Source organism: Podarcis gaigeae (genome assembly GCF_964106915.1).
Source record: "Podarcis gaigeae genome assembly, chromosome: 11".
In the NCBI taxonomy this organism is placed as follows: domain Eukaryota; kingdom Metazoa; phylum Chordata; class Lepidosauria; order Squamata; family Lacertidae; genus Podarcis; species Podarcis gaigeae.
This window is the reverse complement of record NC_139687.1, coordinates 7804020-7828102: the sequence shown is the minus strand read 5'-3', so window position 1 is coordinate 7828102 and position 24083 is coordinate 7804020. Positions and strand designations below refer to the sequence as shown.

Below are 24083 nucleotides of genomic sequence, written 5' to 3'. Positions count from 1 at the left end.
GTATTTCTATTTACTTTAAAGCTCTAAACCAATTGTAGTACTGTCAGGGGTAATCATGGGTACCTTCATGTCACCACTGGGGTGTTGTGCAGGCATTAAAACAGCCCAAAGACAAAGTGCCATTGGTGAGATGTATCTGGAAAGTCCCATAACAGGTTGTGAAGGCAACAGCCTCCTCTGCTGTTTGTCCCACACTCCATCTTCCCTGCAAGGAACCACTAGCATACTGTACCTGGCACAAAAATCTCAACAATGGCCTTATCTTTCACTATCTGAGGCAGTGAATTCCATAATGATTTCTTGTTCATATGAAGAGATGTAGAGATGAAGAGATACAACCCACACGCAATCACTGTCCTATGGCTGGCTGAGGTGTTTCCCCCCCACTCTTTTTATGTTAAAAATGTGGCTGACATATTTACAGTGGACCCTCGAGTTATATACTTCTCTGGATACATCATCTTCAGGCTGCGAAAGCGGCAAACCCAGAAGTATTTTTCCGGGTTTTGCTGCTCACGCATGCGCAGAAGCACTCTGTGTGCCACGCGTGTGCGCAGAAGCAGCGCCTCTGGTTATGGATTTTTCAGGGTGCATATGGACCCCCGGAACGAATTAAATCCGTATCCAGAGGGTCCACTGTATTGTATTTTTGTTGTGTTTATAAACTTGCTTACAGTATTTGATGTACTGTACATTGGCAAGAGAAATTATTTTATGAGGCAGCTAATATATATATGAGTAAATGCAACATGCCCTTTATGTGCAATCAATTCTACTTTATAGCATAGCTGTGATCATACATTTGCATGTATGTAGGGGAATATGGCGTGCTCCGGTCCATGGGGTCACGAAGAGTCGGACACGACTAAACAACAACAAGAGGGGAATATGAAAATTTCATGTGAAAGGCAGGCATGCATATGGGCGTCCCAAGGATGTACAGAGTGTTGCTTTCCCTAGCAATCTGAACTAGTCCTGAGTGACCATCAGTCGCAGAGCATTATTAATTATTATTGCTTATGCAGCTGCATCATTTTTAAGCAGCTAGAGAGACGCGCTCATACCCAGAAGAGCTTAGTCTAAAACTGGACAGAAGACACAAGGAGGGTAAAGGGTTGCAGACCAAGATTAAAAATACTCCAAATGTCAATCCATATAATACTCAATTCAGTTCTCTGCCCTCCACTCAACTTTGAATAGCTCAAGAATCCAAATATCCCACTCGTTAGGGCCATTCACTGAATATCCTTTCACAAATCTGTGGCCTCCAGGTCTGATGGACTACAACTTTCACCATTCCTGAGCACTGGTCATACTGGCTGGGGCTGATGGGAGTTGCAGTCCAATAACACCTGGAGAACCACAGATCCCCCATCCCTAATTTTACAGAATATAATTTCATTTTAAAGTTTGCTAGTATGACAATAGCCCATGCTACTTTCATTTTCTACTGCAGAAGTTTGCTTCGTCCAAGATACATTACCTTTGAATCTCTACATCATACGCTTATTATGAATAGCTGCACTGTATAAAGGTTGCTATTTATGTTAAGTGTATAATGTATACCCTGCACCTGTGGCTCCTAGAAGCAGTGAGCATGCAACAGTGGCCACACACAAGGAAATGGCTTTGATTGGTCAGCTAAACCTGGAGAGGGTAGTCTATGGGACTTCCCCTGCATGCGAAGAAAGGCTGTGGCGGATTGAGCAGTCAAGACCAACAGTGGGTCCAACGGTCAAGAAGGCACATGTTGTAGAGGGAACTGAGGGGCAAATGCGCCTTGTCAACCTGGGAAGGTAGCCCATCTAGGAAAAGGAAAGCTCTGATCCTAAACCTCTGCTGCCTTGCAGCTATACTCATTCATGAGAAGGGTTTTGGCAGCGAATCTGGAGGAAAAAAATCTGTATCTGCTAAGGAGTAAACTCCACACAAATCCAGAGTGGGATCCCAAAGACGATTGGATGGTGTCTCATACGCCTCATTTCAGCAACTCGTTTCTGCAGCCAAGCTAGTATCAAATGTACTGTTCTGCTTCCCTTTTGACCACAACAGTGAAGCTAAGTGTGGGGCCACCCAGGACCTCCATACACATTGCCCAGGCTTGCACCCCAGAGAGGTCACTTCAGTGCTGCTAAAGCAGCAAAAACAACATGGGAGGCAGGCGCTGTGATTCTCCAACAGTTTGCCTTCACCCCCAGAGGCACACTTCATAGTCTCTTGAGACAGATAGATGCGAACAATAAAGACTGTACATACCGGTACTACAGAAAAACAACTTAATAGATACAATTAAAGCAAGACAGTAATGGACATAACCTATGGTTGGATTAGAGGGGATTGGAGTAGTATTGAAGAAATGAAGAGAGGAGGAAGAAAAAAATTAGCGGTAGCCATGGGCAGCAAACAACCTTTGCTTCTCAATGTGAAATGCAGGAAAGGTGAAACCATTGTAAATGGGCAGGCATTTCATCAAATAGGCTAGAAGCATGAAAAAAAAAAAGCCTACATCTAAGAGGTTTACCTAAGCAGGGTAACTGCTAACACATCCCACATTTCAGTGCACTGCTGCTTTGTGATTCATTATAATGCCACAGCATGCACCAAGTTAAGCTTGAGCAGTTTATTCACCTTAATGGAACTAAAAAGCAAATTATGAAATTAAAATGTGAATAATCTCCATTTCACCCAGATGAAGCCAGTGGAATGTTTAAAATTCTGTTTTCAGAAGTTCACTTCTTGAACATCTGCTATAAATATTTCTGAAAAGAAATGCAGCACAGCAAAATGGTGCTAATTAGTTGATGATTAACTTGTCCTTTGAAGAAATAACTTGTCCCCTACATTAGCCGCCATATTTTTTCCACACAGGAGATTTTATTTGCAGTATATTTATGACAACAGCTGAGGGCAAGTCTAATTGATTATTTTCCTTCTGGTTCTCTAATAGGGATTACTGAGTAAATTCTGCATAGCTCCTTAAAGAACTGCATGCTCTTGAACTCTGATTAGCAGAACATTATAGTGAGTGCCACCCACAGTCTCTAAATACTTCTAACGAACATAGCATATAATTACATTAAATTCAGATCATGTATGAACCCTGCAGCTTTCTCATTCAGCAGCAGAAAAGTAACCTTTCCAATGCAATTTCTCCAATTCATACCTGAAAGTTTATACTGACTGCTTCCCAAAGCATAAAATAACACAAAGATCACACTAAGCAAACAGCAGACACTAGTAGTCACTGGCACATGCTGTAAGGATAAACAACTATAGAACCAACATTTCAGCAACCTAACATTTCCTTTTTGTTCTAGTTTCATCCTTAACATAAAACATTTTCCAGAAACAAGCTCTTTGAGAATTGCTTTTTCTGACATGTTGGTTAATCTCTTGTATGGAAGAAGCACCAGCAACCAAGACCAGAACTCTGATTACTGTATTGGAGGTAGAAGCAACAAGAAGCCATGGCAGAGTTGGTTTTTCTGAGACCTATAAACCCAGAGCAAAACAGCTGCAAACCCAATAAAACCCCTCAGTATTTAACACACAAGAAAGCTGTATCTACAGTACTCCCTCTCTGGATCACAAGAGGTAATTATATTTTTATGCATGCATAAGGAGTTTACAAATGGAATCAACAGAAAACATACATGTGGAGTTGGCTATAGGTTCTAGTGCAAGGTTTAACTGAGAGTCTTCAAGAAGATCAAGCACTGTGTTTAACAGTAAAAAAAGAAGATGCGTGCAGTCAACACTTCCATCCTCTGGGAGGAAAAATATATCACACAGCACTAGAAAATAATTATTTTTCAAAAGAAGCAAACAACTCTTTCGCAAGCTTTGGGATTAAATGCTACATCCCATAAGATATAATTATAGATTTTAAACAGCAACCTTGAAACAGATTAGCTTCAAAAACCAGCATCATCATTCCTTAATGAGCTAGTAGCATTGTACTTACATGCCTTTATTAATGAACTGATTAAATAATTAAGGCACCAGCTAAATAGTTATTGTCCCATGGAGCATTTTAAGCCCAGTGCATTTAACAAAATTAAAATGGCCTACACTGGAAATGGAGAGTAAATCAGAACAAAACAGAGATTAGCCTGATTGGTTTTGCTATTGGGGAACCTATCCTTTTTCACTGATCATTCATGGTGAAAAATGAGGCCTGAACATTTAGTTAATAGCTTTTTTCTTGCTTGATGAGATAGAAAAGCAAAGAGTGATAAAGTTGGCATAGGCGCCGACTTTAGCCCAAGATTGAGGGGGGTTCAGCAGGTGTCACGTGTTTGTGACATCATGTACAAGATGTTGCTTCATCAGGAGGGGGCCAAGCATGGACCCGGTGCAGCATGGCTTCAATGGCCAGCAGCTCCTCCTCTCTGGCTCTCAGGAGGAGCCAGTCACAGAAGCCACACCGAAATCAGCTTCTTCTGCCCTCTCAGGACTGCGTGCACTCTCATGTTAAATGTGTATCCTTTTCAGATTCATCCTATGTATACTGAACACTAGATGAAATCCCTGCCCCCATGGGGCTCAGCAGCATTAACTAGTTAACTAGCAGTGTTAACTAACTGACTAACTAAGTCAGCTAAGCAGCGTTAACTAACAAGAAGGAATAAATTATAGGGAAATATTCAGCAACAGCAGACCAGATGTCCGACAGTTAACCTTTATTGAAAATTGTATTTTTAAATGAGTAAGTTTGAAAAATGGATGGTTCAAGTTTCCAGCCTGACTCCCCAAACTAAATGAGTTCGTTTTTCATGCATTTGAGATATTTACTTAACAGTGCTTCGTTTCTGTCAGGAGCCAGTACCAGGAGCAAATCAGCAATAAAAAAATACCACTGGTGTCAGAGGATTCTTTATTCAAAGAAACCAAATCAGTGTAGGCCTAGTGATCATACTTGCAAGGACTAAAGGTCCCTGCTTTCCCACCGCTATGTTAGGCTCCTCCCTCTGTGCCTTCCCCAGCAGCCTAAGGCTCCTTCGCTTTGTCTCCCTTTGCTCCGCCCTCTTCATTTCTCTGTGTGTCCTGGGAGACCAGAGAGGAAGGGAGATGGCCGCAGCAGGAAGCACAGACCCCTTGATTTTACAGCAGCCTGCTTCATCTCTGTCCCCTCTCCTCTCCTGCCACTGAGTCTGGAAGGCTCTCTGCCCAGCCTCTTCCTGCTCACTAAACTCTGTTGCCTCTTCAGCTTCTGACTCCTCCTTCTCCCATCTGCTCCCTCTGACCATGCATTGATGGAGCAAAAGAGTGCTTCTATTGCTCCACCAACAAGCAAAATGCAAGAAACTGGAAGCTGGGGGCAGAGAAACCTAATTGCCACATGTAGGTAAAAATGACAGGGATTTCCACTTCACCACTCAGTTTGATTCTCTTGTTTTCTCACTGTTCAACTCTCAAATCACTGATCTGCTGTAAAACAAAATAAATTTTCTAACTCACCTCTGTGCACACACACACACACCACAATTCTTTTTCACAATTCTACCACCCAGAACTACCACCTTCAATCTGCAGGGTTATAATTGTTACTTCAATAACATTTCACAGAAGTACTTTCCTGCCCTTTTCCCAGCTCCATTCGCTAGCTTCTCTCAAAAAGCTGCAGGTTTTTTATTAAGATCCGTACCACGGTTTTTTCCAGCACAAACTGACAGAAAGTTGCATTTCCAAAAACATACATTTCTGATTTTCAGAAACTGCCCCATCCCCTAAAAAGCAATTTCGAAACTACTTACAGTTCAAGAATAAGAATTACATCCATTTTACTTTCATAAACATCGTGCAGAGTAATCACATTAGGATGCTGGATTTCCTTCAATATGTTTACTTCTCGTTCAATGTCTTCTCGAGTCACTCCTCGGCGGCTGGATTTTGTTCTCCGTTTCTTGATGAATTTTGCAGCATACTGTGCCCCAGTGCTCTTCTCTCGACATTTCCTTACTACTGCAAACTGTCCACTAAGAAACACAAGACAGTAGGAAAGGTATTTGTTAGGTATAGTACAAAAATATTTTCTATTGCTACACACAATAGAAATGACAAAAATTCGGCAGTGGTATATGCAAATTTGCGTTAGTATTGGAAAACTGATAAAAAATTATTCGGCAAAAAAGAAAGAAAAGACAAAAATTAAATATGAAAGGAACACAGAAATGTGCTCATACCTGGTGACACCCCGGTCCATTTAGCTCACTTGGTGCTATCTACGGATTCAACCAATGGGCTGTGAGCTTCCCCCAATACAACCACTCATTTAAAAAGAAATAAATCCCTAACTGCAATGTGGAAAAAGTTTGGGGGATGGGGAATCACCAGAAAAGCAATTTAGCACTAATTAAAATAGGCTTTGAAATGCTGCTCATAACAAAGGTTAGAGTGAATGTGTACCAAACTGATACCACCTTTTTGATACGTCACTGCCAGAGTCAAAACCCTGACGTTTAAACAAAATAGAGCAAGGTTTTAAGGTGGAATCCAGTGTAGCACCAAGTCTCTCATTCCATCAGCACAATTATTTATCCATGCACAGTGGTGCCTCGCAAGACGAAATTAATCCGTTCCGCGAGTCTCTTCGTCTAGCGGTTTTTTCGTCTTGTGATGCAAGCCCATTGACGGCTTAGCGGGTTAGCGCTATTAGCAGCTTTTAGCGGCTTATCGGCTTAGCGGATAAGCAGATAAGCGGCTTAGAAAAAGGGGGGGGGGGAAAAACCCGCAGGAACTCGCAAGACATTTTCGTCTTGCGAAGCAAGCCCATAGGAAATTCGTTTAGCGAAGCACCTCCAAAACGGAAAACCCTTTCGTCTAGCAGGTTTTCCGTCTTGCGAGGCATTCGTCTTGCGGGGCACCACTGTACAAGGGAGCACCCTCTCACTCAGTGGAAATCCTTGCACTGAATACCACCCTTAAGAGCATCTATACCTGTGGATAGTGCACCCAATCTTCTAGGGATGAATCCTAAGGAAAATACAGGATGCTGACCATTCGATGCCCCAACGTCCCATAACGAGCACAGTAAGCCTGCAACTTGCTCTCACTTTACTTAGGGGATTGACACCTGCAACCTTACATGAGTGAGGTGGGGGAAATAAATAAATGGAGAACTGGGAGAACCCACTGCCCTCCGTGCCCCATTTATTTACAGTCATGGCAAAAAGAAAGTACACCTTCTTTGAATTCTGTGGCTTTACATATAAGGACATAATCACCTGTTCCTTAGCAGGTCTTAAAATTAGGTAAATACAACTTCAGATGAACAACAACAAAAACAAAAACTAATAATAATAATAATAATAATAATAATAATAATAATTTATTTGTATCCTGCCCTCCCGGCCTAAGCCGGGCTCAGAGCAGCTAACAACAAGTAAAAATAGCACAATGTACAGTGGTACCTCAGGTTAAGTATTTAATTTGTTCCGGAGGTCTGTTCTTAACCTGAAACTGTTCTTAACCTGAAGCACTACTTTAGCTAATGGGGCCTCCCGCTGCTGCTGCACGATTTCTGTTCTCGTCCTGAAGCAAAGTTCTTAACCCGAGGTAATATTTCTGGGTTAGCGGAGTCTGTAACATGAAGCATATGTAACCTGAAGCATATGTAACCCGAGGTACCACTGTACAGTGGTGCCCCGCAAGATGAATGCCTCGCAAAACGAAAAACCCGCTAGACAAAAGGGTTTTCCGTTTTGGAGGCGCTTCGCAAGACAAATTTCCCTATGGGCTTGCTTCGCAAGACGAAAATGTCTTGCGAGTTTTTCCGACTTTTCCCCCCTTCCCCCCCCTTTTTCTAAGCCGCTAAGCCGCTAAAAGCCGCTAAGCCACTAATAGCGCTAATCCGCTAATGGGCTTGCTTCGCAAGACGAAAAAACCACTAGACGAAGAGACTCGCGGAACGGATTCTTTTCGTCTTGCGAGGCACCACTGTACATAAAACCACAAAGTAAATTAATTCTAAAATCAATTCAGAATCAAATTAATTGCAACCATTGGGTTAGAGTTCTATGAGGATTACAGAAGGAGAGAGGGGGTCAGACTGTGCCCTGGCCAAAGGCCAGGCGGAACAGCTCCGTCTTGCAGGCCCTGCGGAAAGATGTCAAGTCCCGCAGGGCCCTAGTCTCTTGTGGCAGAGTGTTCCACCAGATCGGGGCCATGGCCGAAAAAGCCCTGGCTCTGGTTGAGGCCAGCCTAACCACCCTGTGGCCCGGAATCTCCAATATGTTTTTATTTGAAGACCTTATGGTACTCTGTGGGACATATCAGGAGAGGTGGTCCCGTAGGTACGAGGGTCCTAGGCAGACCCAGTGTCTGCCTTTGCAAGCGGACCCCTAGAACCAAACCCTTGCAAACGCAGTGGGCCCACTGTAAATGAATGAAGCGTGGTAATTCCACATTAAATGCCCAGTGTGGAAGCATCCCATGATAACCAAAACTCCAACGTAAAGAAGACTGTTATTTCATTTGAAGGGTGTATTTCATTTGAATTCAGTGTAACCGGTACAGCGATTTAGTTACATGTTGATATAAATTTCAAAGGTGTCTAAGATCTTCCTTTGTTCATAAGCAACAGCAACCCAGGGGGCAACCATTTTGTAGATGAGCTCAATGACTGAGCTGCAAAATAAGCGTTCAGGTGGTCCCCTAAGGTTCCTTGGACCTAAGTTGTTCCAGGTTTTGTGAGTTAATACACAAACCTTGAACCTGACTTAGCAGGAGATATTTGTAAATATTATGGAAAATTTGACATTATTTACTGCATATGCCCATTTCCCAGTGTTAATTTGTTTTTGTAATGAAGAAATATCAACAATATATATTACTGATTCATACAATTAAGGACTTGTGGGATTTTTATTACTATATAAGAGAGCTGAAATAAGAGAGCTTTCCATGGGTTTTTGTGAGCTGAAGTGTGGGAAGAAATCCTGAAAGCCATTTTGCTAAAAATTAACTACAACATTAGTGTGCTCTCATTTCATTACTATGCCTTGTCACAGCTGCCCGTGCTGCAAATACAGGAAACACTCTGCAGGTTTCAAAAGTATAATGCCAAGTGTCATAGGTTTTATTAGAATTGAAGAGATAATTTAAATAATAAAATAATAATAATAATAATGCCTAGCACTCTACTTCAATAATATTAACTAGCGTATATAATTCCGCTCATGGGAGAATATCAGTTGAAGACAGTGAGAATCACAATGAAAGCACTTTGCAAGAATAAGTGCTGTCTTTTAATAACAGTGATTTGTTTGTGATCCTGCAATTCTCTTTGAATTGGTGGATAATTGCTACTCTAAATCTCCTCTGTTCAAGGTGCTTGGCATCGGCCTATACAAGTGTTGTAGGCGTAATGATTTTTCAACCATCTTTCTGACCAGTTAGCATATCATCTGACAGATAAAATTGTGTTTTAGCATTTAGACCAGGAAATCATAAGCTGCTGCTTAAAACAAAGAGTGGGGAGGAAGGAGGAGGTGAAGAGGGAATTCACAAATTTACGTAAACGGGCTCTGCGTCCCAGCCCTCTTGTTGCTCTCCAGCACGGATACGGGGCACATATAAAGGATTACTAATTAGCACAACATGGGCAACAGTAACTCCCACTCCAGACCAACTTCCTTCTCTTTATAGAAAAAGACAAAAAGAATCAGACATTGGAATGTTTATAAAGCTATTACTACTAGATGAAATTATAGTAAGTTGTATTTATCATTTCCACCCCCTGCACTGTAATTAATTTAGAAATTCCGTAAGACTTTACAATACCAGTTTGTTAGAAGAAATTTCCCTGGACAAAAAATTTAAGCCTATATGTCTTAAAGGAAGATGAAGTCCCATCAGTTAAATGGATTTGATTGTATTTAGTTCTGTGCTTCATGGTCCGGACGATACTCAGAAGTTGCTTGCCCACTGAGGTGGATCCACAACACTACCTTTCTTGCAGCAAAATCAGTGCCCTTACTGAGAGGGTTAAGATGGGACAGGAGGTCTGCATGGTGTAGGCAACAGGGACACCGGACTGATCCTGCTGGTGTGTGCACACAGCGCTGACCTTCCTGTCTCCTCACCCTTCCCAGTAAGGGGCAGTGAGTCTACTGACAGGAGGCTGGAGGAGGTGCAATATGGGGCATATTTTTTGAGTTTTTGGGTTTATGTCTCTGGAAAATTATTATGTCTCATTTCTTAGGAGGAGGGGAACAATGAAGACAGGCAAATGCACACAGATCAGTCTTGACCAAATAGAGATTAATCTGTTAAGCGACAATGGAAAAGCTATTGTTCTGCGAATAGAACTTTAGCAATAAAGATGGTAAGGGACCTCTTTCAAACCCTTCAATTTAAAGCCACAGTTTTCTTAAAAACAGATGATACTGTCATTTCTTTTTTCTTCATTTTTTTGTCAACTGTGTGAAAGGCGAAAATTAACAGAGGCAGCTGGAACTTAGGGAAGTTGAAAAAGGAAAATGCTAAGAAGTCAATTCATGATATATTCATAGAATGTATCACTCCCCCCCCCCCCCCCGGGAGATATACACAAGATTTCCCCTTATTAAAAACACTCGCTAGTCTAGTAATATTTACAAAATGAACAAATATTTTAAAACCGGTTTACACTGTGTCCCACATCTGTCTGAAAGGAGGACAAAAAATCCCAACACAATGATAAGATAATACAAAATAAATGCAGCTGAAATTGAAAATGAACAAATTAAGTGACATGCTGGATTAAAAAAAAACAGCAGAAGCCTCTGTACACAAATATGCTTTGACAGAGGTGCCGAAAAAGTATAAATAGTTTTGGCTTAGTTTGGAGGGAAGGTGATTCAACATATGGGATAGCACCATAGTAAAGGCTCTCCCCCTGGTTGTACCACAGCTTCATTCTCTTTATGATCCAGTGCAGATGCACAACTGCCAATCTCTTAAACATGCTTTATGGGGTGGGCTTGGCTTGTGAGCTACCTTCCCTTCTGTCTGACTTCTCCATTCTAGCACCAACTCATCCCTCCTTTCCAAACATTAAACATGATATAGTGTTACATCTAAATTGGCACCAACAGCATTAGCTAGAACTAACCAGAATTTGAAAAACAAAATAAAAAACAGCTTAAATCTTCATTTAAAGCTCTGGTTAGTAGTACTAAGGTAGTGTACAGACTGTCTTCCCCAACCTCACATCCTCCAGGTGTTTTTGACTACAACCATCATCAGCTAGTATGGCCATTGGCCAAGGATGATGGAAGTTGTAGTCCTAAACATCTGGAAGGCACCAGGTTGAGGAAGTCTGATGTAGCCTTCAGTTTGTGTTGGTGTGAAGTCTGGCTAACACTTACAAGAGAAGGAGGATTAATATGGAAGAAGGGAGGGTGTGCACAAATGCCCCAACTCATTCTCTTGACCATGGGATCAGCATGGTTGAGGGATTGTCAATATTACATCTGTACGGAGCCTATACATTCAGGCGATGTATCCATAAGCTCAGTTATGTTTGAACCTATTTCAACATACAAATCATGCTTTGTAAGGGACAGACAAATCAGGACATCAACCACAGTCTGAAGCTGGTTTGCAAACCAGTTTCTGCTGCTGACATATGTGATAGGAATTTTATGGTCTTAGATATATGGCAACGTTCATAACCACACGTACATAGATCAGCACAGGAAAGCCAACCTGGAACCATTTTGATTCCTAAACTGAGCAAATGTTTCTCTGCATGGTCAAAATGGAAAAGTCTCCCCATTGTCTCTTTCCTCACAAATCCTGTCTTAAGGACACATTTAAGATACAAGGTGTGAGCCTGTGACCTGGCTCAGGAAATAAGTATTTTACCACTACAAAAGAATGGCCAGGCTCCCCAGGAAATCCAATCAAGTAACCTGCCAGACAGGAGATAAACAAGGACAAGAGAAAAACAACATTTAAATTTCTGTGATGTAGGTGGGATGTATCTGAGGGGTGGTCTTAGGTTACACCCCTTCTGTGATGTATGCATAATGTTTCTGGGGGTGGTCTTGATCTACAGGGTGGCAATTTCAATAGTCTTTATAAGGCCTTGCAGGCCATTGTTCTGGGTCCTCTTCCTCTCCTGCGTGTGAGGGGAGCACCCTGTTGCAACAGATCAATAAAGATCAAGCTTACTAGCTGCTTTGCTTCTCAATATTCTCTGGTTGGCCTCTGTTATTTTCTCCTACCAATAGGGAACCTATGTAAGGACTCTATATGGGCTCTTGGATACCCCATAAGAGAAAAGGGCATATTTTTATTTACAACAGATGGCGACCACGCACGAAGGGACTTTTGGTTACCCGGATTCTGGAAGCGAGGAAGGACTGGTTATCCAGCGCGCACCAGGCAGTTTGCCAGGAGGAATAGCCAGTCTTCCATCGATCCCAGGGTCTGGAAATAACTGGAGGTTCAGCGGGGCTAACCAGAGGAAGCAACGCTTGATCAGGCCGGCCTTAAACAACCAGTCAAGAGATCGTGGGATCACCAGGAACAGCGCATGCGGAAGTGAGTATTAAGTAGGAAACACGGGTAGTGGGTTGGGTTCTCTAAACCACAGCAACCAAAATTCTTTAACTCTTCCTTTTCCCTTCAAATCTAAACTTTCTATTTTTTTCCTCATCTAAAAATTGCCTTCTCCTCCTTTCTGTCCCCTTAATTTCAACACCAGCCCTAGCCCTTCGGAGTATGCCCAGGCAAAAGTTGTGTGTGACTTCTTTCATTTCCCTTCTACAGTCTATATGCTGACCTATTCCTTCGGAGTTTTGCCCAGAAAAAAGGTCATGCTTTTTCTTCTGTACTGAAAACTATAACTGCCAGGTGCAGCCGCACCTCTGCCATGGCGATCTTTGTTAGAGATGACCTGTGAGCAGAGAAAGCAGGGGCACCTGATTCCTTTCTTTCTTTGTCATTTCTGAGTCCCAATCTGGCACTGCGCTACGCAAGCGTCCAGTAGGAAACTCTCAGGTTAGATTGTAAGAGGCAGGAGGTTGCTGTGGGCTCCCTGGCTGAGAAATGACCAAAGGGGGGGTTTGAGATCGCTGACCGCACTGTTAGCTTAGTAGCCAGGAAAGGCCAACAGCTGTACCAGCCTAGTAAGTCAGGCCAGACGAACGGCGGTGTGTCACAGTACTAATTCTCGGAGTGAATTCACAAATCGAAATTAGAGCCACGCTTCTCAATCTCAATGGGCTACTACAGAGACACAAAGTGAAGAACTCAAGAAGTTTTGTGCCACACATGTAACAAGATTCGGAAATGCTGTTCTAGATACTGCAGGAATGAGTGTGCACTAAATAATCAAATACAAGAATCCTTGCATAATATTCATGTTGAGCAGGATGTAAGGAAGGTGTAGTAAAAGTATTAAGGGATGTGTCATAAATCTCTAGATTAATTTGCTGGAATTTTAATGCTGCCTGATGCCCAAGGCTATGAATTATAACACACCAAAAAGCCAATATGAAAACATTAAAAGCATTGTCCTAAAAAAAACAAAACCCACTTACGAACTAATCTTATGTTAGTTGTATCCACCTTGTGAAAGTGATAGAAAGCAGAGTTTAAGTGCAAGTAATAATGAACAAACAAACAAACAAACAAGCGCTTCAAATTGCACATGTAAAACACTAACTGGTGCTATTTAATCTGTTTATATTGCAGTAATTCTTACTGATAATCTGGCCAATACATTTTATATTAAATATCAGACAGGTACATATTGTGAATGACAGATTGTGGAACATTCCCTAATCAGAACAAACTGGTTGCCTAGTTTGATAACCTAGAACACACTGTAAACATGTAACATCTGATAATAACAATAATTTCACGACCTGCTTTTTTCCAGTGGGGGGAATTCCTACAGTAGGAGGGTTTACTCCTACAAGCTTTACTGCAACTTGTTGCCCATGAGAAAGAGAAAGAAAGAAAGAGTTTGTGTGAGTGAGAATGAATCTCGTAAGGAATCTGTACACCTTTTCACCACCACTGGGCCTGTGAGGGTCTTTGCAACTATGATTAAGCATTTTGCTGACTAAAATCACTCGCATTCAGCCAGTGAATGTTAAACTGGGCTTGTTAAACTGTAGGAACTTTGTTTTGTTTTACAGCTTTTGCCTTTATATTGATGCTTTTATTGAAAGTCACCTTAATCTTAAGCCAAGAAGGAGTGCTAACACAAACATTGCCGTAGCTAGATAAATAAATGGAGCACACTCATTTGTTTACTTTTTCTCACACACCTTCCTAAAGAGACAATAGCCCTGGTAGACAGTGTATGAAAAAGAGCAACTGATGTTGCTCGCAAGCCCTGCTGTTTGGAACTTTTAACACACGAACGCACACACAGAGAGATTCGAGGCAGATCAAATTTCCAAAGTTGATCAAAGAAACATTCACCTCAGCAACATGACCACAAGTAAAGTCAGTTCTGATGTCAGAAATAGAAATTAGAAAGCCAGCATTTTACGGTCAGTGTATGGAATTAGTTCCTTGAATAGTAGGCTGTGATCTACCAGTGGGCCTTGTGCCAGAGACTGTCAGGTGCCTCCTCACCTGCTTGTTGTCCTCAAGCCTTTTGGTTGGACCATTGCCAGCACCAGGCAACTCCTTTGCATGCAGACGGCCAGGAAACAGAGGGGTTTGTGGGGAAGAGGATAGAAGGAATATGTTCCTCCTCTAAGGGATGGAGAAGGTATTGAAGATAGGTAAAGGTAAAAGTCCAGTTGACTGACTCTGGGGTTGCGGCGCTCATCTCGCTTTATTGGCAAAGGGAGCCGGCGTACAGCTTCCAGGTCATGTGGCCAGCAGGACTAAGCACTTCTAGCAAACCAGAGCAGCACACGGAAACGCCGTTTACCTTCCCACCGGAGCGGTACCTAGTTATCTACTTGCACTTTTGACGTGCTTTTGAACTGCTAGGTTCGAACTGCAGGGACCGAGCAACGGGAGCTCACCTCGTCACAGGGATTCGAACCGCCAACCTTCCAATCCAAGCCCTAGGCTCTGTGGTTTAACCCACAGCACCACCCGTGTCCCTACTGAAGATAATACAGTATAGGAAAGTACAGTACAGTACAGTACAGAAAGGAAGGGAATTGAAGGAAAGCTATCATAGGAGGAAGAAGTGAATGTAAAATGAACAGGGAAGAGCAATGAAAGAAATTTGCCATTTGGGGGGAAAAGGTATAAGTTGAATGTGAGAAGGAAATTACAAGAGCTTGGTAAAAATACTTTGAAAGGGATGTGGGGTTGGGAAGGAAAATACCAACAAAAATGCCTTCTCCATTTATGAATCTGTGGATTCTACCTAAAACGAGTAGAGGCAAAATTCTCACCACAGCCTTCCTGACTTGAGGAAATGGACAGGTGCTTATTTCTCAATAAATATGCATAAATTGCTCAGATAATTTAACTATGCCCAGCCACATGACCATCTATCTGTGCCTTTGGCAATAAGACTAATACATTACAAACTGCAGTGAAACTACTGTTGTGCTGTGAATGGCCACAATTGGTGTAATTTTCACCATTTGTATTTTCTGTATTTCATTTCCTCCTTGACCTCCCTGTTCACAATTCCTACTGATCCACAACTGTGTCTGTATATACCCCTGTAGCTCTTCATACATCTGATGCAGTGGCCAGTGTTAGAAACTGAGATATGAAAGCAAGGAGCTAAATGGCACCTTAAACCGAGATTGTGGGTGCAATAACGGAATGTCTAAGCACACTTTTTTTTATAACAATACAAAGCTGAAAATGAATAAACTGCAGCTAAAATAAAATGTTAATTTTTCACATGGTCTAGTCCTTCCCTTGCCCTCCCCACTAATATTCTCAAGAGGGTCTCTTCTCTAGTCTTCAAAGTAGCTGGAAATGGGGAGGCAGAAAAAGGTCCTCCTTTCCTTCCACTCTGCAGTTTTAATATGAAATCTTAGGTGCAGTACTGTGCCCAGAGCTCAGAAACTGCTCACGCTAATGAAACTCCCTGTCGCAAAATGCGCCTAGAACAATGGGAGTTTTGAACACTGGCAGTGGATTGTAGTCCATAAACGTTTATTCAATAATAAGTGTGTATGTCTTTAACATGCCAAAAATGTTGTTTTTGCTGCAGGAAACTATTACAGCTAAGCCTCTGGAAATTGTTGTTAAAGCTTCTCTGTTCCCTTTTTTTTACATCCTCTTTCCGTTTCCTGTATCTCGTAAGAACTTCAGCATATATGTTTCTTCCAGATTATCATCTGTGTGTGCTTCAAGACCAGGCAGCTCCTAGGAGCTCACCAAACATTGGTCTTCTGTTGTAAGCTACATGTTGAATTTCAATTAACTTCCTACACCAGGGGTCAGAAAACTTTTTCAGCAGCGTGCTGGTCCTCTGTCCCTCAGACCTTGTGGGGGCCCGAACTATATTTTTTGGGGGGAAATGAATGAATTCCTATGCCCCACATTCTACTCGTGTGAAAACATGCTGATTCCCGGACCGTCCGTGGGCCGGATTTAGAAGGCAATTGGGCCAGATCCGGCCCCTGGGTCTTAGTTTGCCTACCCATGTCCTACACTTTTAAAGTGTACAGTATATATCTTGCTGTGCTTCATACATACTCACAAGCATTACCTAGTTATGTAAAGAGGGGACATGCAATGTTAAAAGCCATTTCTTAATTTGTGCTCGGTCAGTGCCACTGTGCAATTTGATAGCGCATTTAAAATCAACATTTTTTGCATTTGAGCTAGAACACTTTCAGTTAAATATATTTAATGGCAAGACCCACACAAACTAATGGACTGGTTAAGCAAGCAACTAAAATGACACTGCCAAGAAAAACATGAGTGAAGGTGTGTGGAGGTACATAGCAATTCACATAATGCAGCCCTCCGAAAGAAAGAAAAATGCTCAAGCACTGGGCACAGTTCCACTTACGTTTATCAAATCTGAAAGAGGTGTGTATTTTCTACAAGGACTGTAGACTCCTGCTTAAAGGTTTTTCTGTCCAACAAAAAAACAACTGCCTCGGCTCTCACTCATAGGTGCAGTACTCAGACCTTTGGCCTAGTTATTACCATAGGTTTAATCCAAAATTCACTACACAGTCTAAATATCAATCTGGTAACAAGGTGCACACTTAGCAGATTAATACTAAGGTCTAAGTAGATGGCTTGGTGTTAAGGTAAGACATTATCCCAACACTTAACACACACATACTGAGCTCCCCTTTTGAAGAGCAGGCACAGTCTTACATGCAGATCATTGATCCACAGGACTGGGCAAGCAGGCAGGAACATCTTTGAGTAAGCAGAGTTTATTCACACCACCACAGCCAGCAGCACTGTGTCCTTGAAGATGGAGGCAAGGTTGACTGTGCCAGTTCACTGTTCAACCTAGGCTCAGGTGCCTACCTGGGATGGAAGTGCTTTGCTAGCAGTAGGTGAGACAGGGGCTAATTTGGACACTCCCCAGTTGGCGCCTGGGACAGCCAATGTCTCTGAGGTGGGGCTTTCTCCTGACAAGCTGCTCAGCCCCTCCCCAGCATCCTGATGGGTACCTCCCAAGCTCCTTCAGACCAGCCCTGCCAAGAAGTCCTCTCCCAGGAGTCACGATGCAGGCAGCCCAGTGTGCACTAACTAAAAAACTTAGGCAACTTTTAGACTTCATGAACATGTAGACTTCATGTACAGAAATAGGTTAGTTGCCTAACAGGTCATTTCCTAATCTCATTATACGTTGTTTGCCTCTATTATACAAAGCAATAGATAAAAGCACAGCAAGACTCACTTTTGCTTTCACCATAAGGTACACCAAACTAAAAATGTAAAGCAAGTCTGACTGAAAGCAAATTTGACTGTGGATTTTCCAGAAAGCAAATTATCAGTGTACAATTACAATGCATTACTGTTAATAATATTCCTAAGAACAACAATTGCATAAACCATCATGGAAGGGAAATTAATGTCTACTAAAAGTATTGCTTGCATAAAAGAAGGAGAAAAATTTCTGAATCATCCTATATTTATTTTAATAGACATACATGCATAATTGTATTTGTATGCTGCATTTCCATAATTCAAACCATGCTCAAGGCAGCTTACAACATGTAAAAAATACATAATTCTAAATGCTACAAAAGTAATCACGAACAATAAATAAAACATCAAAAAATACACAACCAAATTGAAATTCCCATATAAATCATAATATTTTTTTAAAAAAGAAAATAAACAATTAATATCAATAACAGCAACAACCCCTCCCCAAATAAAACTCCCTAAACAATATCGAACATAAGAGTCTGGACATACAAGGAGCATAAATAAAAGAAAATAAGGCAAGTATTATTTAGGGATTAAGACTTCCAACTTGAAGTCATGGCAATTACCCTGTTGTATTGACACCAACAATGAGAGACAGATAAGACAACTAAATGCATAAAATGGAAAATAAACTCGACATTATTTCCTTTAAGCAACAGGACTTTCACTCTGAAGCAAGTCAGCAACAATATATTTAATTTAATTAACTGATTTAATTCATACACACGTAAATTTAATAATTTTTATTTAAACGTAAGGAATTATAAAAGTTCTACAAGAAAGAACAAGTAAGCTCATCAATTATTATCCTGTTACAAATGGAGGGGAGACAAATAAATGACACATCAACTACGCTGCAAGAAGGCAGAATAAAAAGGAACCATAAACCATAATAAGGTTCAAGAAGATAATAGTAGTACACTACTAGAAACTATTTTTCTTTTAGAAAAAATATTCTTACCATTAAGTCAATTATATCAATTCCATCTTTTACGCAAGTGCATTTAAGACGGCTCAAAATCTTTTTAAAAGGGTTTTTTTTACACAATGCAATCACATCCCATGCAAGGGATTTTTTCCAGAGGCAGCGTATATATGCATAATCGCATGCAGCCCAAAGCTGCTGGTAGACAAGAGAGGGAACCTTCGCATGGAGGACTTCTGGTGACTCTGATGCCTTTTCTCACTCCTCCATACATGATACCAGCACTGAGAGGGCCGTAGCAGCTTGTTTTCCTTCCTCTCCAAGGTATCACAGCAAGGAGGAGAGAGTAGGGAATGGAAACCAGCCTCCCTTAGTTCCAAGACAAGTGGGGAAGAGGTGGAGGCAGACAGAAGAAGAAACCCCATTCCGTTCTCTTCAACCGTAGAAGGGAGGAGAGGCAGGCAGAAGCTGCAGTTCCATTTCAGAGGCATTCCAGCTTTTCTCTTGAAATGTAAGATGAGAAAAAAGTGTCTTGCCCAGCACATCTAGTGTGTCTTCTCTCACCATCAAATCATCACCAGAAATAGCCTATTCCCTGGATAACAGTTGCCATGTCAGGTGGTGTGGCTTCCAAGCATGCTGGAATCTCATTATAACAGATTAAACGGAAGCATACTGCGTTGCTTACTTATGTTAATCACTGGGAGCTGTCTGTCCTGCAGACAGATTTTTTGAGCCCTTCTCTCCATTTGTGGCATGCAGCAATGAATGGCATTTTATGGATTAAGCTCAGAAATGGACCTCGATAGGAAAAAAAATCTGAGGTGATATCCACTGTAGACCCAATGGAAATCAATTTCCTTGATTACGGTAGGTCTTCTCCCAAGTATGGCTGATGTTGTGTATCTCCCTTGGTGACCTTATGTATAAAATATCACTCCTTTCATGCAAATTTACTAGCTAATAATAGGCAGTCATAGTTGACTAAGAATGAGGGAGAGAGAGAGATGATGAAAGCTTGAAATGAAGATAAGCGTATCTGTGTCTCTCTCTTCTCCTGAGATTTCAATTTAAGATTAAACACACAAATACTGATAATCCAGCTTTATTGTATTCTGCATTTGGAGCTTTGCTAAAGAAGTGTGCTAAATATAAGCAGTATACAGCTGTCCTGAACTTGAAACAAAAATATGCAGAGTTTTACAGAGATAAGGTTTCCCACTGCCACCTTAGCGCTCAGAAAATTAAATGCAGGAGTCTTTAAAAGAATGAATTTAGGGAATTCTCTTCCCTCATCATCAATAAAATCACATCTTTAAACAGCTGGTCCAAATGGGATGACAACTCAATTTATTGTGAAGTGGAAGGCGACAGTAGTACTTTTTCTTTTTTTTCAGAAATTTAAGAATAGTAAGTAACCCTGATGTTTGTAGAATGGTTAGCATTGGTGTTCCAAATATTATCAAACCTCCTTAACCTGTATAAGGTTATTTAATGAAATGACTGATTAGCCTAGAATTGTTGTTATTTCAAACCATGGTTTTGAAGACTGATATAAAATGTTTGAATTTCTTTCGTTTCTCCATTAATTGGGGACACTGTGGTTAGCATTAACCAGGACTGACTTGGAAATGGAAGAGTGCAAAAGCCTGTGGCACATTCTTGGTCCTTCAAACTTGGCATATTGGGATCATGATGCTCAATGACTCTTAAACCAGGCTCAAGTCAGAAAACCATAGTTTCCTGCTTTTCAAACAAGACACAGAAAGACCTGAGATCATGTGCTACTTCCTCACCTTTAGCATAGCAGGAGAATGGAAGCTTGTATTTCCAATACAGCTCTCTGTTCTGTCTTATATCAGGAAGTATTGTTTGTTTAAACCAGTGTTTCCCAAACTTGGGTCTCCAGTTGTTTTTGGTCTACAACCCCCCCCCCCAGCTAGCAAGACCAGTGGTCAGGAATGATGGGAATTGTAGTCTGAAAACAACTTGAGACCCAACCCAAGTTGGGGAAACACCTGCTTAAACCCTAGTTAGGAAAAACAAACCAGGATGAGAAATGAGAGTTTGATATTTGGTGGTAGGAAACATCCTATGGAGATTCAGTCACTCCTCTTGGTGTGTTGTGCTCATATGTTGTGGTGGTGGTAGGAATCTCCAGTTATTTATTTACTTAGTAAGTCTAAACCCACAAAGTAGAAAAACTAAGCAGCCTACTTGGTAAAATAATTACTTTTATTTCAGGTACTGGAAAAATAAAATAAAATAAAAATACATACTTAGAATAATAGAATCATATTTGGAAGGGACCAAAGGGTCATCTAGTCCAACCCCCTGCCACAACCTTCAGAGGGAGTCCGTTCCACTATTGAAAACTTCTTAATGTCAGAAAGTTCTTCTTGATGTTTAGTCGGAATCTCCTTTATTGTAATTTGAAGCCACTGGTTCATGTCCTACCCTCCAGAGCAGGAGAAAACAAGCTTGCTCCATCTTCCATGCGACAGTCGTTTAGATATTTGAAGATGGCTATAATATCTCCTCTGGGTCTCCTCTTTACCAGACTAAACATACCCAGCTCCTTCAATCTTTCCTCATAAGACTTGGTTTCTAGACCCTTGATTGTCTTAGTTGCCCTCCTCTGCACACATTCCAACTTGTAAACATCCTTCTAAAGTTGTGGTGCCCATAACTGGACACAGTATTCCAGATGTAGTCTGATCAAGGCAGAATAGAGTGGTATTACTTCTCTTAATGGGACTTGGGTGGCGATGTGGGTTAAACCACAGAGCCTAGGGCTTTCCAATCAGAACGTCTTCAGTTCAAATTCCCGCGATGGGGTGAGCTCCCATTCCTCGGTCCCTGCTCCTGCCAACCTAGCAGTTCGAAAGCACGTCAAAGTGCAAGTAGATAAATAGGTACCACTCCGGCAGGAAGGTAAATGGTGTTTCCGTGCGCTGCTCTGGTTCGCCAGAAGCGGCTTAGTCCTGCTGGCCACATGACCCGGAAGCTGTACGTCGGCTCCCTCAGCCAGTAAAGCGAGATGAGCGGTGCAACCCCAGAGTCGGTCACGACTGGACCTAATGGTCAGGGGTCCCTTTACCTTTACCTTACTTCTCTTAATCTGGACACCATACCTCTGTTGATGCAGCCTAGAATAGCATTAGCACTTGCATTATACCTACCTAGTTATCAAATAGGAAGGGGCCACAAGCTTGTATTGTATTTTTAAAGCATGCAACTAAAAACAACAACACCCACTCGCCATTCTCTACCTCTTTTCCCTTTTCTTCCTAATGTAACACTGATGTCTCACAACAAATGAAACTGATCTGTAGAAAACGTAACTTGAAAAGAAGAGACATGGCACATACTTTTGTAAACCAGGAAATCTTTAATAAAAATATATTTAAAAACAAACAAACAATACTCCAGCATTAGGCATCATCCAGCTACCTTGCATGGAAACAGCAGCAACAAATAACAAAAAGAATTTGCAGCCATATTCCTAACAAGCTTTGAGAATGGTAAAATTTAATACCTAATGCCTGTTTCTCAGTTAAAGACACTAAAAGAGAGCGACCTTACTAGTAATTTTATTCTAGCCATAAACTCAGTTGCTTCAAGGCTACTGAAGACACTGAAGTTATTTTCCAAATTCCTAAATGTATCTGTTCTTGGGATAAGACTGTTGCTAGGAGGATACATAGCGATTCACAATATATTCCCAAGGAAAATACAGCATCTTTGTGTGCTTTGAAAATGGGGGTATGTGGATGTTGACCACCATGTTGATATGCTGCTGTTACTCTCTAAGACATCCATAGGAATTCTCCAATTCAGACGACTATATTCACATTATGAGGAACGGCTAAGGGAGCTGGGCATGTTTAGCCTGGAGAAGAGGAGGTTAAGGGGTGATATGATAGCCATGTTCAAATATATAAAAGGATGTCACATAGAGGAGGGAGAAAGGTTGTTTTCTGCTGCTCCAGAGAAGCGGACACGGAGCAATGGTTCCAAACTACAAGAAAGAAGATTCCACCTAAACATTAGGAAGAACTTCCTGACAGTAATAGCTGTATGACAGTGGAATTTGCTGCCAAGGAGTGTGGTGGAGTCTCCTTCTTTGGAGGTCTTTAAGCAGAGGCTTGACAACCATATGTCAGGAGTGCTCTGATGGTGTTTCCTGCTTGGCAGGGGGTTGGACTCGATGGCCCTTGTGGTCTCTTCCAACTCTAGGATTCTATGATTCTACTGTACAATAATCTGTTTATGGAATTAGTTTTCTCTTTTAAGCAAAAAATTCATTGTTATTGTTCTCTAAGCAGGTCATTAATGACCTCTGCAAACTGGAAAATGATGGAATTGTAAATGGCATGCACTTTATATTGGCTCCATGTACTGCTCAATGCTATGAATGCAAAATTTGAAGTTGAGGTACAATTCCCAAAGTGGACATTAGTTTAACACCATCAGGAATCAGTACACTACTGAATTACCCCTGGTTGAACACAGGTACTTTAGAGAACTGACTGTAAAAACAGGACAAATCATACTAGAAAAGAGAATACAGTTCCAAAGTACAGCAGACGTGCTATGCTGGAGCTGAGGGTGGTGTGGTAGGGGACACATATGGGTCAACCGAATAGATCATGTTACAGCCATCACAACAGAAATAATTTCCCCGCAGAATGTATGCACTAGTCTTGGACAGAAAGATGTGTGTATGTGTGTCTGAAGGGATGGCGATGCTTTGGAAATTGGTGCTGGAGAAGACAGCTGAGAGAATGTTGTTAAGCAGGCAAGTAATCAACTATTTGAACTCCATAGGTAAAGGTAAAGGGATCCCTGACCGTTAGGTCCAGTCGCAGATGATTCTGTAGTTGTGGTGCTCATCTTGCTTTACTGGCCGAGGGAGCCGACGTACAGCTTCCGGATCATGTGGGCAGCATGAGTAAGCCGCTTCTGGCAAACAAGAGCAGCGCACGAAAATGCCATTTACCTTCCCGTCGGAGTGGTACCTATTTATCTACTTGCACTTTGACATGCTTTTGAACTGCTAGATTGGCAGGATCAGGGCCTGAGCAACGGGAGCTCACCCCGTCGCAGGGATTCGAACTGCCGACCTTCTGATCGGCAAACCCTAGGCTCAGTGATTTAACCCACAGCACCACCCATGTCCCTTTGCCAGTGTGGTGTAGTGGTTAAGAGCGGTAGTCACGTAATCTGGGGAGCCGGGTTCGCGTCTCCGCTCCTCCACATGCAGCTGCTGGGTGACCTTGGGCCAGTCACACTTATTTGAAGTCTCTCAGCCCCACTCACC

General features: G+C 41.7%; 1 protein-coding gene across 1 annotated transcript in view; it reads right to left on the bottom strand.

The window, feature by feature from the left end:
- The window catches only part of DAPK1 (death associated protein kinase 1), a 90171-nt gene that overhangs the window by 44659 nt on the left and 21429 nt on the right, over positions 1-24083 (bottom strand). The window contains exon 4 of the mRNA XM_083701889.1: positions 5757-5978. Within this exon, the coding sequence (XP_083558015.1) occupies positions 5757-5978 (222 nt within the window). The remainder of the gene's footprint in view (positions 1-5756; positions 5979-24083) is intronic.